Raw genomic sequence first — 17544 nt, 5'->3', positions numbered from 1 at the left:
TTCTCTCTTCCCCTCTCCATTTCTTTTTCTACATTCCCTGTCCTACTTTTCTCTCCTTTCCCATTCTCCCCCCTCTTCTCCTCTTCCCTTTTCTCTCCTCTCCTCTTTCTGTTCTCTCTCTTTCCTTCTTCTTTCCTCTGCCTTTACTTTTTTTTTTTTATTGCCTGTCCTATGGTTTAAACTCAGGGCCTGAGCACTCTCCTTGGGCTTTCTCAAGCCACAGGACCACTTCCGGCTTATTTCATATATGTGGTACCAAGGGATCAAACCCTAGTCTTCATGCATGCTAGGCAAGCACTCTTACCACTAGGCCAAACTCCTGGCCCCTGCCTTTCCTCTCTTATGAAGAAATCACACAGTATTCTGTCATTTTCAGAAAAGCCCTCACCAAACATATGTGCTGACACTTTGATCTTGGATTTCTCAGATTTCAGAATGGTGACAAGTAGATGTCTGCTGATTAAACTACCTAGCCAATGGCAATTTGGTATTATCCAAATGGACTAAGTTCTTTTTTCTTTACTAGTTCTTGGGCTTGAATTCAGGGCCTGGGTACTGTCCCTGAGCTTCTTTTGCTCAAGGCTAGCACTCTACTACTTGAGTCACAGTGACACTTGCAGCTTTTTCTGTTTATGGGGTACTGAGGAATTGAACCCAGCACTTCATGCATGTGAGGCAAGCGTTCTAATGTGGCACTAAGCCACATTCCCAGTCTGGAGTAAGTTCTTATCTTGCATCCAGGGAGAGAAAAAAAAGGTAAGGCAATGTACAAAGTTTGGTTTAAAGCCCCCCCCCAAAAAAAAACAAAATTAAATAAATTTTAAAAAATATACACTTGTATGTGCTGGTACTGATGCTTGAACTCAGGTCCTCTGCTCTCACTTCATATCACCTCCCCCCCCATCAAGATTGATGTTTTACCACTTGAACCACATCTCTGCTTCTAACTTTTTTCTGGTTAATTGGAGATGACAGTCTCTTGGATTTTTCTGCCTGAGACAGCTTTAAATGGTTATTCTCAGTTTTCAGCCTCCTGAGTAACAAGTATTACAGTCTTGAGCCACCAGCACCTGGCTGGCTTTAGGTTTTCATATGTAAGACAGGATGAGTTCCTTTCTCAGAGTGTGCTGCAGACTGAGATGGTACTTCTCCTTATCAGAAACTCTGCTGTTCCAGTCATATACTTTGTTGGTGAGTTCCACATGGAGATCCACAAGTGGGCGTTTTCTGGAGGAAATGAGAAAGTCAGAGTTTAATGTCATGAAAATATCAAAGTGAAGACAGATTGTCATTAGAGTAAAACCAGCCAGCAGATGTTACTCTGAAACAGTTCCTTTGAAAATGCTTCAGTGAGCTGATTTGGGAATCATCCCAAAACAGGTGGCAGCATTCCAGCCAGAAGGCCACAGTCTCCTATCCCCAGGATAGCCAAATTGTACTCTTGAGAGCATCAGAACTAAATAATAACCACCTGGGTGACCTATGCAAATGCTAGATGGGTATAAAAAAACGAGTAATTACCATAAAATATCTACCTTGGAAGGTGAGTTGTTCTTGTTATAGCCCTCCCCTGCTTGCTCAGTCACCACTGAATGGTCTGGGGAGAGAAAGCTATGAAATTTGTGCCTACGGTCAGCAAAATTACAGTGTATCCAGAATGTATTTGACAAGAGGTTCAAACACTTTCAATTATAATTAAGAGACAAGCGTAAAAGCTAATTAATTTTGTATTTGAGGTTCATCATGCCTCATCCAATTTAACTGGACACTGTGACCCTAATGTTTCCCATAAGGAAGTATTTCTCCCAATACTCATCAAAAATGTTTACAAAGAAGATACATTCTAAGACCCTTAGGGACACTTGAAACCATAGATAGCACTATACTACACTGCACAAATTGTACTATGTTTCTTCCCAGTTTTTAAATCTATGATAAAGCTTAATTTATAAATTAGTTATAATTTGTTGCCTACCAACTCAGAGGCTCTAGGTTCATTCCTCACCACTGAAGGAAATACAGATCAGAAAAAATATGAGATAAGGGGATGGTAGAGTGCCCACTGTGAAAGCAGTATGAGACCCTGAGTTCAAGCACTAGTATTCTCTCTCCAAATGAAGAATATATATTGCTTTGGAGAGACATGCGTAATTTTTAATATAATTATTCTTAACATGTTGTACAGAGGGCTTACCATTTCATACATCAGGTAATGAGTACATTTTTTTCTTTTCTTTTTTTTTTGGAAAATGTCACCTCTTCATTTCCCCCAGATTGATTTTTTGGGGTTAGTCATGGGAACTTGGGACCTGAGTGTTGTCCCTGAGCTCTTTTGCTCATTTTTTTGCTCTCTGTGCCATAATACCACTTTCAGTTTTCTGGTGGTTAAGTGGAGATAACAGTCTCACGGACTTTTCTGCCTAAGCTGGACTCAGATTTCAGCCTTCTGAATAGCTAAGATTACAGGCATGAGCTACTGGGGTACCTGGCTGGATGTTTAATTTTATTATTAATTATTTGTTATTTATAGAATTGCTGTACAGAGGGATTACAATTATATGAATCAGGTAATGAGTATATTTCCTTTCCACAGTGTCTTCTGTTCTCTCATTCTCTCCCAACCCCTTCTTCCCACCTCCAACCTCAAGTTGTGTAGTTCACTTTCATCAGTGTTTAGGAAGCTCCACACTGCTCAACTTTTCCACCCTTTTCCCTCAATTTCTGACCCTTCCGCCAACCCTCCTGAAGATGTACACTTGAATACACTATACATAAGGTAAAGAAGTCGGAATCCTCAAAAACTTAAAAAAAAAAAAAAGTCTCTTGTTTCCATACCTTGGAGTTAAAGGTATGAAACCTTCAGTTTGTATACTATTTTACATAACTATGAAGAGGCATGTAGGCATTACACTTTAGTGCTTTTGTTCTAAAAGAGTATCTTCTTTTGGTCTCACTGTGTATGAGTATATAGGATCCTCTATAATTTATCATATCCCCATGTATTTTAGATCTAATTTCCTCATATCAGAGAGTACATGTGCAGGTTGTCTCTCTGAGCTCGGTTTACCTCACTTAACATGATTTGTTCTAGTTCCATCAGCTTTACATGTTTTATTCTTTCTAATGGCTGTGTAAAATTCCATTGTGTGTAGGTACCACTCATCCATTGTGAGGCATCTGGGCTGTTTCCTTATCCTGATAATGTGACTAGTGCAGCAATGAACATGGATGTGCAGGTGTCTTTATCATATCCTGGCTCCTGACGTTGAAGGTAGATGCCCAGGGGGTGGTATGGCTAGGTCATAGAGAAGATCTATGGGTTGGGTTTTTTTTGTTTTGTTTTGTTTTTTTTGAGAAACTTCCAGTCTGCTGCCCAGAGTCTTTATACTTGTTTACATCCTACCAACACTGCAGTGGGGTTCTTTTTTCCCCCACATCCCTGCCAACATTTGTTGTTGACCAATCTAACTGGGGTGATCAGAACTTTCAAGAGTTATTGATTTGCATTTCCTTTATCGCCAGAGATATGTATTGTTTTTATAAGAAAAAATATGTATAATTTCTTAGTTTTGAAGAAAAATGTTAGTGTTTGAAGAAAGTGTTCATATATTGTGCTAGGTCTAGATCACACCCTTAGGAAACCTCAATAAGGACGCAAAATTTTTTCTGTGAAGAGCACTAAATTACAGCATAGCTATCTATAGTCCCCATTTTGATAACAAGACAATAAACAAGTGGTCCAGGATCATCTACCTCTCAGGTGGCTCACCTTCCTTGCTTCAGCTGCTGGGAGAGATTCTGCAGGTATATGGAGTGTGAGCTTGAGGTCTGTTTCAGATGGGACACATCAGCTCTACACAGACTCCAGAAGATGTCAGCTTCTTGGTGAACCATGTAGGGCTCGGGATTCAGGACCTTGGATTCCACGTTGTTCATTGCTAGGCCATCCACCTCCAGGAGGCTGCTTTCTTCCAGCCGGCTGCCCAACACCACATAGTTCTGAATAAAGAAGAGCTTCGGTTTCCCTATGAGGTAAGGACATGCGTTCCCTGTGAACGTCCTCCTGATCTGATCCAAGGAAAGCCCTGGGTGAGTCCGGTCCACACCAAACACGCTCTGGGAGCTTCCTTGGCTCACCAGGATACAGACAAAGCTGTCATAGTCTTGATGTTGGGGCATACAGGCAACTCTGTGAAGGGCCTGGGATATATCTTTTGCTCGAAGATGGGATAAACACTCGACTTTATAACCCAAGGACATGAAGGTACCTTGAAGATCTTCTGGAGGAAAAAAATAGGGAAAACAACACAGGATTGAGAAAAGCCCAAGAAGAACTGGGCAGAAATCTTATGCATAGTTTTGTCTCTATTACTATCTCTTTGTTTCTATGGAATAATATTTTGAGAGAACTAGGAACAGGGAAGAAGGAATGGAAACATTCCAAAATATAAAATATAGGACTTTCACATTGGTGAATGAATCACAAACAAGTGATCCTACAATCCCCATCAAACTTTTGGTTGGTTCCCTTATCTGACCACAGTTTCATCAGAAAAATCTGAAATGCTGTAATAATTAATATACACCTAGGATAGTCCTAGCAGAGGATCACAATAGCTCAATAACCATGTACATATGACCATGTAAAATGATTCCAACCAAAATGAATTCCAAGATATGGAAACAAAAATTTTTTGTTTTCTGTTTTAGTGTACTGTTTGTTCTTTTGTTCTCTTCTCCCCCCCCCCCCCGCCAATTTATTCCTCATGGTCACTGTTCTTTATTTTGGTACCCTTTGTCTTATATATATGTGATAACTACGTCTGATTTGGGGAAAGGAAGGGGAATCACAGAAACAGTGGGACAAAGCGTGAATCAGTGCAATAGTAATATTCTATAGACACTATGTTGGAAATGAATCTTAAACTTGAGGGAAGGGGAGCTGGGGGGAGGAAAAGCGGGAGAAAATGAGGGAATGAGTAACACTGTTAGAAAAGAAATGTGGGCCGGGAGTTTGGCCTAGTGGTTAAAGTGCTTGCCTAGCATGCACCAAGACCCGGGTTCAATTCCTTGGTACCACATACGTAGAAAAAAGCCGGAAGTGGTGCTAAGGCTCAAGTGGTAGAGCTCTAGCCTTGAGAAAGTCCAAGGACAGTGCTCAGGCCCTGAGCTCAAGCCCAGGACTGGCAAAAAAAAAAAAAAAGAAATGTACTTATTACTTTACAACCTTACATAGGTAACTGTAGCCCCTCTGTATATCACTTTCACAATGAGAGAGAAGTAAAAGCAACAAAAAAGACAAAAAGAAAAAATCTGAAATGGAACAATCTAGTGAAGGTGCTCCTAAATTTCTGACCCACAAGAACTATAGAAGATATAATTAATATTGTTTTAAGCAATTCAACTTTGGAGTGATTCATATACATTTTTAGAAAGCAAATTCATTTTAAATCCTTTGACCTTCCCTCAGGAAAAAGAAATAAGCAGCCTTACTTAAGATTATATTCATGTTAAGTACTTTTCTTCTTTATCTGGCACAACAATTAATGGTTAAAAAATAGATATTATAGCCTTTAAGAATGAAAAGATACAAACAGCCTAACTAGTATTCTTTAGCCTATAATCAATAAGCAATGGGGACATTATTTACAGGTTACTAATAACCTACTAAACTCCATATGGTAGGAAGGCCCAGCCATATTGGCCTAAGAAATCTCCCCAGGGTGTGAGCAAAACTTCAGTGCCAAGAACTGGTTGTGCAGTGGATGGGAGGACTGTGACAGAACCCAGACAACTATTATTTCACATACTTTGTTTCAGAACTCACAGGTCCCTTGTCATGTAGTCTTTTGTCCTCTAGGGGGTGGAATCAAACAGGGAAACAACAGATCCTAAGCACTGTTTAATTGTTATCTAAGACTTACTCAACTTTTCAGTGATAAATTCCCATATCAGCAGGAATTGGACAAACTCTACTGGGTGCCTTCTAGTCCTTTCTTTATCTGGGCTTGTTCTTTGTTGTAGTCTGTAGGAAGGTGCACCATATGGAGTAAAAAATGGAATCAGCCCACAAGATTTGAGTTTATGTCCTGTCCATCTACTTCTAGGATCTCAACCTTGGGGGATTCACAGAGGTCTGACCTCCTTTTAACAGGCGAGTTAGAAGGGGATGAGAATCTGAGGTCTGATATAGAAAATTCTTAATTCTAGTACAGGAAGAGGAAAGATGACAGAAATGAAGCCCAAAACATGCAGGTCCCTAATGCCTCAAATAAGGACAAGAACACCATATCAGAGGTGCTGTGGGAGAAAACAGAGCAGCGATTTAGCATCTCCGGGAAGACAAAATCAATGAACAGACATATCCTGAAGTCCTTATAGACTCGCTTTCCTCAGATGTTAGGTAGAGATAGGCAGGAACACTAGCTTGCATTTGCTAACCGGGTCAACAAAAGCATGTGTTCAAAAAAGCAGCTTACTTCCTAATGACAAGGTATGATAACTAACAGTGTGACTCTGAGTAAATTACAGCTTCTGATTACTCTTCTGTTAAGTAGCATTTATACTTAGTACTTTTAACTCTTCTTCAAAGGGTAGCTATAAGGATTCAGTGATATTTGTGCAAACTGCTTACAAATTGGGGTTAATTTATTCAAAATGTAAGATTAATCTTAAGGGTGAAAAAGGGCAACCATTTCAAGCTATGAATTAGGGAACCTGTAGTATATCTCTTGGAAGCCATGTCTTAAGTCCCAATGGGAAATGTCAATTTTCTAAGCTAAAACAATGGGCTGAGGGCAGACAGATCTATATCCTGTGCTCCACCTAGCCATTGTGCCTCTGCCCACAAATAAAGGAAGTAATAGGAGTTGGTTTCAAAAAAAAAAAAGTCAATGAAATGCAGAAGTCCTATTTCTCCTCCCCACCCTTAAAATTCACTTCCTACACGGCCTTAATGATAACTGCTCCTTAGAAAAGACTCCTTGAAAGCTTTCCTCTTGCTTGCAGTCAGAATAAGGCTGCTAGTGGAAAGGCCACAGTAAGCACTATTCACAGATTTAGGGACTGTCAATATAAAGCCTCAAAACTAAATGAAGTAAAATGTCATGACCACATTAATCCAGAATTCATTTAGTTTAAATGAGGGCATACTTATTTTGCCAAGTTCTATGAAAAGGGGCTATTTTAAAAAATATAGGATAAAAAGGAATTGTCACACCAGTGTGCTGACAGCTACATGTTGAGTACCCTTAATAAAAGAGGTTCTAATTAATATAAAGTACATGAATAGAATGCAAGTAAAGTATATATGTATGTGATCTTTCTAAATTCTAAAACCTTCTAGTCTGAAATACAAGTCTTCAACAAAGAACATTCTACATATACCCTGGACTTTAGAACATATAGGCTTGCAACCTCTGAGTAACTGACTTAAGTGGAAATGCTATTAATGATACTAGACTTTCAAGTGAACAACTACTTGGGCCCAGTGGAAAAGAATGCCCAGAAAATGAAGAGCACCAATCATAGATTCCTGGTCCTTTGCTCCCAGGAGGAAACCCTCCTTAATGGTACATTATTCTCATAAGAACAAGGAGTGGGCACTCAATTCCCTTAGCGTTCAACCTGGCCAGAAACATGTGGCTGCTGTCTTAAGTGAAGCCTCTCTACAACTTTTGATATCACTTGATATTCATAATTTATACACAAAATGAGACAATGTTCACTGGTAATTAGCTCATGGTTACAATGTGACAGGAACTGTTTTAAGCTCTTTATGAATAGAAAATTCACTTATTACACACACATACAGCTGTGACAGGGTCCTGTTACCAATCCACTTTACAGTCTTAAAGGGACTATAATCTATATAGCTTATAACACCATAAGCTAGGACATGGGAGAGCCATAAATCAAACCTATACAATTGTATCACAGGACCCAATTCCAGTCATGCTGCTATAATGCAGAGAAATGCAAATAGGCATGTAGTCCCTATCTATCAGAGGCTCATCCAGCAAGGGAAGCAAGCTCAGAGGTCAGATTTAACTAATAACTTTGAAATTCAAACAGGAATTGGTTTTATCTTTATTCTTTTTCTACAATAGATATGTATATAACAGAGTGTTCACTGAAGTTGGGAATTTTTCTGGTAAATAAAATAAGACTGATAAACAAGTGAAGGGCAATTATATAATGTCTTTTGAAACAGGAAGTGACTCAGAAAAAATACTTCCTTGTTCTTACACAGAAGTTGTTTGGTTTTATTTCAGGACAGGGCTTGAACTCAGGGTCTCTTGCCCTCTCTTGGCTTTTTTGCTCAAGGTACTCTACCAATTGAACCACATCACTGGAGGTAAGAGTTGCATAGACTTCTGTCAGGGCTAGCTACAAACCATGATCCTCATATCTGAGCCTCCCAAACAGCTAGGATTACAGGCATGAATCATCAGTGCCTGCTTTAATAGTTAAAAAAGAAAATATAATTTTATATACCTGAAGAAACAGCACTTTTCACATCTAACCAGAAGATAGGACACAGGAAAACAAATTATATCTGGCATCCTGGGAAATTCAGTTTCATATTTGTTAATTTGACCTTATCTTAGACTTTTAAGTGAGCTTTAAAGATTGCCCTAGCTCATGCTAAGAGAATGTTGAGAAGCATCACCAATGATGATTCAGTTTGAGTCAGACATCTCAAAATAACTGAACAAAAGAATCAATTTTGATCCAAGTGGCAGTGATACACAGGTAGACCAACCACTAATAAAGGAGCACGGACCCAAGTAACACATGGCTCAGAATAGATAGATAGATAGATAGATAGATAGATAGATAGATAGATAGATAGATAGATAGATTTTTTTTTTGCCAGTCCTGGGCCTTGAGCTCAGGACTGAGCACTGTCCTTGGACTTTCTCAAGGCTAAAGCTCTACAACTTGAGCCATAGCACCACTTCTGGCTTTTTCTATGTATGTGGTACCAAAGAATTGAACCCGGGTCTTTGTGCATGCTAGGCAAGCACTTCAGATATTTTTAATATCTGTAAGAAACACTTTTCATCTTTGGTGAAATAATGGAATCTGATAATTTTGGAAACCAGATTATCTTCCATTATAAATGTTTGTTGTATCCCAGAATTGCTCCTTGCTACAGCATCTGTCTATCATTCTGGTAGGAGATCCTTTACACATCTTCTCTTCCATCATCCACCATCCAATTGCAGAGGACCCTGAACAAGGAAGGCCTCAATCTACTGTGCTTTGTTATAGCAGCAGGTGTTGATTACACTGATGAATCCAATGTTTCTCATGATCTGAAACTTCCATACCTACCTGTGTCATTGCCAGTGCAATTGATTATCAAGCAAATTCCCAGGGGCTTGGTCTCCATTCTATATCTTTCTTGAGTCTTGGGCTGGAAAGAAAAAAAAAACTATTAGAATCACTCTGAATACCTGTCTTTTTCATAAGTCCCCCTCCTACAACGTGTCTTCTTTTGGATTTCCTTAAACATCACTTCAGCAGTGAGTCACTGAATAGATACTGCCTTGAATCATCACAGATGACATTTCCCATGAATATCCATTTTTTCTTCTATTAGTATACTGTGCCTAAAACAAGCTATTTCAATTGTCGATTCTAATGAAAATTATAGTCTCTACATGTGCCTTAGCTTTGCAGAACAAAGATAATTTGAAGCAGATAGAAGGTAGGGAATATTGTTTGTACAATAACCTAAAATAGAAACAAAGTTCCAAACCAGTACAAATGGAGGTCTTCTGTGGCCTCCTTTTAAGTAGAGGAACATGTCAGCTGAACAGTGTTGGGGGGGCGATGGACAGGGCAAATCAAGATTCAGTATTGTTGCTGCCTACTTCTTTGTTCAGAAATTACTTAGCTAAGGAGAAGGAGTACTTTGGAATTTCCTGCATTCCAAAGTCCACTAATGCAATCTACTTTAACATACTCTCTTTGCTATGTTTACATTTCTCTGGTCAACCAGTTCTCAGGAGAATAATACTTGGAGAAACTCATGGTCACAAAGAATTCTTTTCTTTTGGCCAGTCCTGGGGCTTATTGCTGTCCTTGGACTTTCTCAAGGCTAGAGCTCTACCACTTGAGCCACAGCACCTTTTCTGGCATTTTCTATGTATGTGGTACCGAGGAATCAAACCCAGGTCTTCATGCTTGCTAGGCAGGCACTCTACCACTAGGCCAAACTCCTGGCCCCCACAACGAATTCTTAATGGACAGGTATTTTTTAAAAATCAGGGTTTTTTGTTGGTGGTGGTGGTGGTTGTTTGTTAGTTTTTGTTGGTCATGGGACTTGGACTGTGTGCCTGGGTGTTGTCCCTGAGCTCTTCAGCTCAAGGCTACTGCTCTACCCCTTGAGCCACAGCCCCACTTCTGGTTTTCTAGAGGTTAATTGGAGATAAAAGTCTCCCAGTCTTTAGTGCCCAGGCTGGCTTTGAACCTTGATCCTCAGATATCAGCCTCCTGAGGAGTTAGGATTACAGGCGTGAGCCACCACTCCCAGTTCCAGAAATCAGTATTTTTACAGATACTTTGCTTAAAATACAATACCAACTAAATCAGGTAATATATTACATACCTGATGAAAGAAAGCTCCGGATTCCTGAATGGGTATCTTCACAGATTTTTCTGGAGGATGAAAGAGAAATGTTACAAAGTAGAAGAAAAATGAAAACTGCCACCATGCTGGTGGAATACTCTTTGCTCACTTTCCTCAACTATATCTCCTTCTTCTCATCATACCCAGTCTGGAAGTTTCATTCTGAAAAATTTGACTGATAAGAAAATTCACAATTGCCCCCCTATACAAGGACTATGAAGAAAATCTGCACACAAGCCAATGAAAAATGGTTCTCTGTCCAGGTAACAACCAGGTGGTGATGAGTTTTTAACCTAATAAGAATTCAGTAATCTCCTCAAGATAGATAGCTTTCCTACTTGTGCTGAGGCTTTAAAATAATACCTAGAAACAGGCAAAGAAAATTCCACTATCAGCACATTTAGGAGAAATGCTAATACTGTGTAAATTGAAACCAATCTTTAAAAAGACAGTTGGTGGGCCGGGAGTTTGGCCTAGTGTTAGAGTGTTGCCTAGCATGCACAAAGACTTGGGTTCGATTCCTTGGTACTATATACATGGGGGGAAAAAAAGCTGGAAGTGGTGCTGAGGCTCAAGTGGTAGAGCTCTAGCCTTGAGAAAGTCCAAGGACAGTGCTCAGGCCCTGAGCTCAAGCCTAGGACTGGCAAAAAAAAAAAAAGTTGGTTACCAGGTACCAGTGGCTCATGCCTGTAATCCTAGCTACTCAGGAGGCCGAGGTCTGAGTATTGCAGTTTGAAGCCAACCCAGGCAAGAAACTCTGTGAGACTCTTATGTCAAATTAAGTACCAAAAAGCCTAGAGAAGAACTGTGACTCAAGTAGTAAAGTCCTAGCTTTGAACAAAAGAACTCAGGAACAGCACCTAAGCCCTGACTTCAAGCTCCAGAACTGGCGCACACACACAAAAAGCAATTGGCAATATCCCTTAACCAACATTCTACTTATAGAAGTTTTAAGGAACTATAGAGAAGGAGTTAAAAAATGTTTGTAACATATATCTTCTGAAAAACTATAATGGACCCAGACTAGAAAGAACCTAGAAGTCTAACATGAAATGTGTTAATAAATCAATTATGATTTATATAATAAAATACCATTCAGTGTTTAAAAGGATGAAAAATAACTATCTGATATCAAAAACATGAAAAGTATATTAAGTAAAATGAATTATTAATATGTATAATATTAATCCATATACTTTAAAATATCTATAAGCAGATTTTCATACATATATACTTGGCCTTTTAAATCCATACATTTTAAATATTCACCTAACCTAGGATTTGTACAGAACATGTACATATTTTTCTTGTCATTGTTCCCCAAACAATAAAGTATGACTGTGAACATAGCTTTTACATTGTGTTAGGATATATAAGTAGTCTTCAGTGATTTCAAGTTTATCAGGCCCTGTATGAGATATGTGCAAATACTACATAGTTTTGCATTAGGATCTTTGCGTATATATAGATAATAGAATCCACATGAATCTGGAGTCAATCCCTCTACAGGTACTGAGGGAAAATAAATATGCTAAACCTAACTGAAGAGCCAAGAGGTGTACAAATCAGATGTTAGAAAAATCTAATATCTGAAAGAAAAAGAATTCACTTGATCTTTTTCAGTGTTTTACCAATCACTGTTTTAATAGAACAAAAATTCCACAGTAGTTTATGCATTGTGCCTGTTCTAATATAAAGCATTTAATAAGAGCCTAACAAATTGTAGAAACCAACATCATCCTGAGTTTTAGTTGAAATCTAGTTGGAAGTCCAAACTAATATGAATACTAGCTTTTTTGCGGTGGGCGGTGGGGTCATGGGGCTTGAACTCAGTCTGGGCTCTTCACTGAGCTCTTCAGCTCAAGGTTATGTCCCTACCCTTGAACCAAGCCCCACTTCCCGTTTTGTAGAGGCTAATTGGAGATAAGAGTCTGGGGTCCTGTTATGCCCTGGCTGGCTTTGAACCTTAATCCTCAGATCTCAGCCTCCTGAGTAGCTAGGATTACAGATGTGAGCCACCACCGGCCAGCTTGAATACTTGTTTTGTGTTATCTTAAATTTCTTCTAGATTAAGCCTAATTTATCAGAATGCTTTTTCTTTTAGTAAGTAAACCAGTTCCAGACAAAAGCAGGTAGTGATCCTAATAGGATCACCAGGTGAGTTGGATTCGTCATTTCTCTCACCTGTGTAATTATGACTAGTCTATGATTAGACAATACCACTTGGTTTTACTTCCCAGGAAATCTACCAGGCTTTATATTTTCCCTATAAGCAACCTCAGAACTTCATCAGTGTTTTGAGTAAAATGCTGTCATTTTAGGAATTAATCAGATTCCTAACAGCCTTTGCTGGAAGGCAGAATATTAGGTGGAGAATGCAAGTGTGAGCTGCACTATCTGCCTCATGTAGACAAAAGGCTTTCCTGATGCAGGTTGCGAAATAAGAAACTGGCCTGCCAGGAAAAGGCTTCCATCAAGTACTGCATCTCAAAATGTTCATGAGTCCTTACCACACACATGACAAATTCTAGAACCCACAGATAAGCCTGCAGCCAGAGCAGCCACCAATCCTGCTTTCTGGTGTTCTGAAGCATAGCTCTCTACCTTCTGCCCTCACTTTAGGAAGGCGTCAAGAAAGCAAAGAAACTCTTTACAAATGATACTATTCCATAAAGGCTCAGGGCCCCAGTTCAAGCCCTACTGCAGGCACAAAAGAAAAATGATACCATGGGATCAATTACTAGTGTTTTAAGAGAGAGACCTGAAATGTGTTGAAGTGACTTTACAGGTATGAGCTGCTGGCGCCTGGCTTCAAGTTACTTTATTGTGAGGTGATACACAGCAAGTTTACCTTTACATACATCAGGTAATTAGTATCTTTCCTTTTACATAGTATCATCTGTTCCCTTGTTGTCTCCCATTCCCTCTTTCCCATCTCCACCTGTGTTGCATAGTTCACTTTCATCAATGTTCAGTGCACTCCATGGCTGCAGGTTTTCACCCTTTTCCCACTTATTCTGTGCCTTTTCCCCCCTCCCACGGATGTGGATATGAATACACTATATATAATACAGTCATTAAAAAAAGAAAATAAGAAAAAAGTCTTTTGTTTACATATCTTTTGGGTTTCTTTCAGTATGTATATTATGCATATATGAGGAGGTGCTTGGGTATTGCACTTTTGTGATTCTCTCCTAAGACTGTCTCCTTTTGATCTTAATATATGTATCTAGAATTTTGTGTATAATTTGTTCTAGTTCCAACCATTTCCTTGCAAATGGCATTATTTGATGCCTTTCTTTTTTTTTTTGGTTGGTCGTAGGTCTTGAACTCTGGGCCTGGGCATGGGCTACCACCTTTTTTTCTTTCTAATGGGTATGTACTTTGTCACATCCTGGCGCCTGATGTTTAGAGTAGATGCCCAGGGGTGGTAGGGATAGATGGTAGGGAAGGTCTATGTTTAGGTTTTGTTTGTTTGTGGGGTTTTTTGTTTTGTTTTGTTTTTTGTGGGCTTTTGGGGGGTTTTTGTTAGTCATGGGGCTTGAACTCTGGGCCTAGGGCTCTGTCCTTGAGCTCTTCAGCTGAAGGCTAGTGCTCTACCACTTGAGCCACAGTGCCATTTCTGGTTTTCTGGTGGTTAATTGGGAGATAAGAGTCTCAGACTTTTGTGCCTGGCTAGCTTTGAACTGCAATCCTCAGATCTCAGCCTCCTGAGTAGCTGGGATTACAGGTGTGAGCCACCGGCACCTGACTTATATTTAGTTTTTTGAGAAACCTACAGACTGCTGTCCAGAGAGGTTGTACTAGTTTACATTTGCACCAGCAGTAGGGTTCCTTTTTCCCCACATCTCTGCCAGCATTTGTTGTTGTTAGAATTCAAAACGTTGGCCAATCTAACTGGGATAAGATGGTATTTTAGGGTTGTTTTGAGTCACATTTTTTTAATGGCTAGGATGATGAACATTTTCTCATGCGTTTCTTGCCATTTTTACTTCTTCTGAGAAATCTCTTCTTAATTCCCTTGCCCATTTAGTAATTGGTGTTTTAAGTTTGGGAGAGGTTGGTTTCTTGAGCTCCTTGTATGTACTGGATACTAGGCCTTTCTTTGTATGATGCATTGCTGGTAAAGATCATTTCCCAATTGGTTGGCTGTCTTTCTAGTTTAGTAGCTATGTCCTTAGCTGTGCAAAAACTTTATTTTAATGTAGTCCCACTTGTTGAGTCTTTCTCCTATCTGTTGTGCCCCTGGGACACTATTCAGGAAGTTCCTGCCTATACCTATAAGTTCTAATATCTTTAGTACTCTTTTGCAGTGGTTTCAGAGTTTCAGGTCTGATGTTTTTAGTTTTCTGCATATGGCTGCCCAATATTCCCAACACCAACTGTTGAATATCAGATGACTGTAAATATATGGTCTTATTCTGGGTCATCTAATCTGTTCCACTGGTCTTTGGGTCTATTTTTGTGCCAATACCAAGTTACTGTTATGGCCTTGTAGTAGAGTTTGAAATCTAGTATTGTGATACTGCCCACATAGTTGCTGTTCTTGTTTTTTATTTTGTTTTGTTTTTGTTTTTTGCCTAGAATCGCTTTGCTTATTCTAGGTCTTTTGTTGTTCCATATGAATTTTTGGATTACTTTTTGTATCTCAGTAAAGAACATCATTGAGATTTTTCAATGCCTTTACTATTAAATTGTTCCCCCTTGTTGATCCCAAGTATGTGTAAATTTGATTCCTTAGCTGAGTCTGCCAATTTTTGGACTTTCCTTTGGTAAATTCTGAGTGTTTTTCCCATACGTTTGCCTTTTTATTCTAGCTCCTCTGTTTTATCCTTGACTCCTGATATTCTATTTTCCATTACACTTATTCTGTTACTTATAATTCCATTATGGTTTGTATCGTGGGAGTTGAACCTTTTATGCTTCTGTGATCCATTCTCATAATATCAATGTTGTCTTTTAATGAGATAGATAGCATGACTGTTTTTATCTCATTATCTTATTGAGAGTCCTGGATTTTCTTTGTCATTTCTTCTTTATACTCTTGAATTTATTTTTGCTTCCCCCCCTTTTATTTCATTGACCAATTCTGTCATCATTTCTTTAATGTCTCTTCTTCCCTCTCACTGAGGTCCTCCCCTGGATTGCTCTTGCCTTTTGGATTTGGTTGTCTTGATTGTTGATGAATCTTACAAGCCTTCATTGTGATATACACATTTGGGTTCAGGGATTGTCAGGGCCATGGCCCGATCTTGGCCAGTTTGCACCTGACTGGTGGCAGTCCTCATTTGTCCAGAGCTAATTTATATTGGATGGACTAGCCCACACTGGGTCCCAGGGCCAGCGTGCACATGTGCAGGTGCTTGGCTGAGGGTTATGAAAGGCTCTTGGTCTGCTCTACTGGGTGGGGCTGGGAAGGTTAGAGATGGGACTGTGCTTTAGAAGTGGTGGGACTCCCAGGAATCCACAGGAGTTTGTTTGCACTTTGCGGGGGGGGGGGTGCATGCCCCTGTGGCTCCCTACCTGGGAAAGGTCTACCACCAGCTGCCCACTTGGACTTGCCTGCTGCAGAGAGCTGAAGAGACAGTTTAAGTTTGTTTGCACTTTGTCCTCCAATTGGTTGTCTGTGTGTGTAGGTGGAGGGGGTGAGATTTTGGCTGTGTTCTTTTTAAGCAGGCCTGGTTTCCCTGCTGCTAGCCAGAGCTGTGGTGGATGCAGGGTCCTAGCACACTAGTAGGAGCTTGCCTCCCACTGGAAGCTAACAGGTTCGGTGTGGGGGTGAGAAAGGGCTCTGGCCTCTTTGTCCTCTTCAAGTGTGGTGCCCCTTCTTGAAGGCCAAGCTCTATGGCCAGTGCTTGGTCTCCTGTGGGATGGCCCCAGCAGGGTACTTACTGATCCTGGGATTGGCTGTGGGCTGACCAGCAGGGTGGTGGCAAATCTGTGTGTCTGCTGCAGTTTTGATGGTAAGGTCCTGGGTTTCAGGTGGCAGCAGAGCCACTCCTGCCACTCTGGCCATAGAACCACTCTCACCACTGAGCAGCAACCGGCCCAAGCTGCAGAGCTGCTCTCAAATCTCCACCCTGTTGGCTGTGGGCTGACGCATGGACCATGGGCACTCTCTGTGTCTGGATGTCCCCATGGCTTCCACCTGGTCTCTGTCTCTTTCTGCTTTAACCAGTCCCCATTCTGTGGGAGTTTTCTGCATCTGAATGCCTCAATCTGCTGGTGGGTTATGGAGTCCCGGGCAGCCCCGGCCAGGGCCACTTTCCATGCTTAGCCATGCTGCTAGTGGGGGGTGGGGGATGGAGGTGGGGGAGGGCTCTTCAAGATTTTCCATCTTTATGTATACAAGTTACCAGGTGATTTTTTTCCCCTTCAGTTCCCGTGATTCTCTGCTTGTTTATGTATCTGATGTTGACAGTTTCTTGGGGAGAAGTGCATGTTAGGACGTCAAATCTCTGGTTAGAGAGAGCCAGGACACCACCATCTTCTTCTGCAACCTCCATGACTCAGTTTTTATTTTGTTTTGTTTTATTTTTGTTTTTGCCAGTTCGGGGCTTGAGTTCAGGGCCTGAGCACTGTCCTTGGACTTTCTCAAGGCTAGAACTCTACCACTTGAGCCTCAGCACCACTTCCGACTTTTTTCTATGTTCGTGGTACTGAGGAATCGAACACACGTACATGCTAGGCAAGCACTCTACCACTAGACCAAACTCCTGGCCCCATGACTCAGTTTTTATTTATTTATTTATTTATTTATTTATTTATTTATTTATTTATTGTAATTAGTAAAAGGGTTACATGATATTTGCCAGATAGAAGGTGCATTAATTCACATACATTGATACCCTTTCACATGTCTTGGTACCCATTTCCCTCCCCCCACACCCCCCACCCGTCTTGGT

General features: G+C 40.3%; 1 protein-coding gene across 2 annotated transcripts in view; it reads right to left on the bottom strand.

The window, feature by feature from the left end:
* Positions 1-1003: 1003 nt before the first annotated feature.
* Cflar (CASP8 and FADD like apoptosis regulator) overlaps positions 1004-17544 on the bottom strand; it is a 29525-nt gene continuing 12984 nt past the window's right edge. The window contains exons 6-9 of one of the 2 annotated variants that reach the window (XM_090354595.1): positions 10619-10668; positions 9340-9421; positions 3770-4280; positions 1004-1227 (exon numbers count right to left, since the gene is read on the bottom strand). In XM_090354595.1, the coding sequence (XP_090210721.1) occupies positions 1089-1227; positions 3770-4280; positions 9340-9421; positions 10619-10668 (782 nt within the window). In that variant the 3' untranslated portion in view covers positions 1004-1088. The remainder of the gene's footprint in view (positions 1228-3769; positions 4281-9339; positions 9422-10618; positions 10669-17544) is intronic. The other variant, XM_090354596.1, reaches the window with a different exon arrangement.

The sequence above is a fragment of the Megascapheus bottae genome, chromosome 21 (assembly GCF_031878675.1).
Source record: "Megascapheus bottae isolate mThoBot1 chromosome 21, mThoBot2.hap1, whole genome shotgun sequence".
Classification (NCBI taxonomy): domain Eukaryota; kingdom Metazoa; phylum Chordata; class Mammalia; order Rodentia; family Geomyidae; genus Megascapheus; species Megascapheus bottae.
The sequence above is the reverse complement of the archived record's forward strand: the minus strand, read 5'-3'. Positions and strand labels throughout refer to the sequence as shown.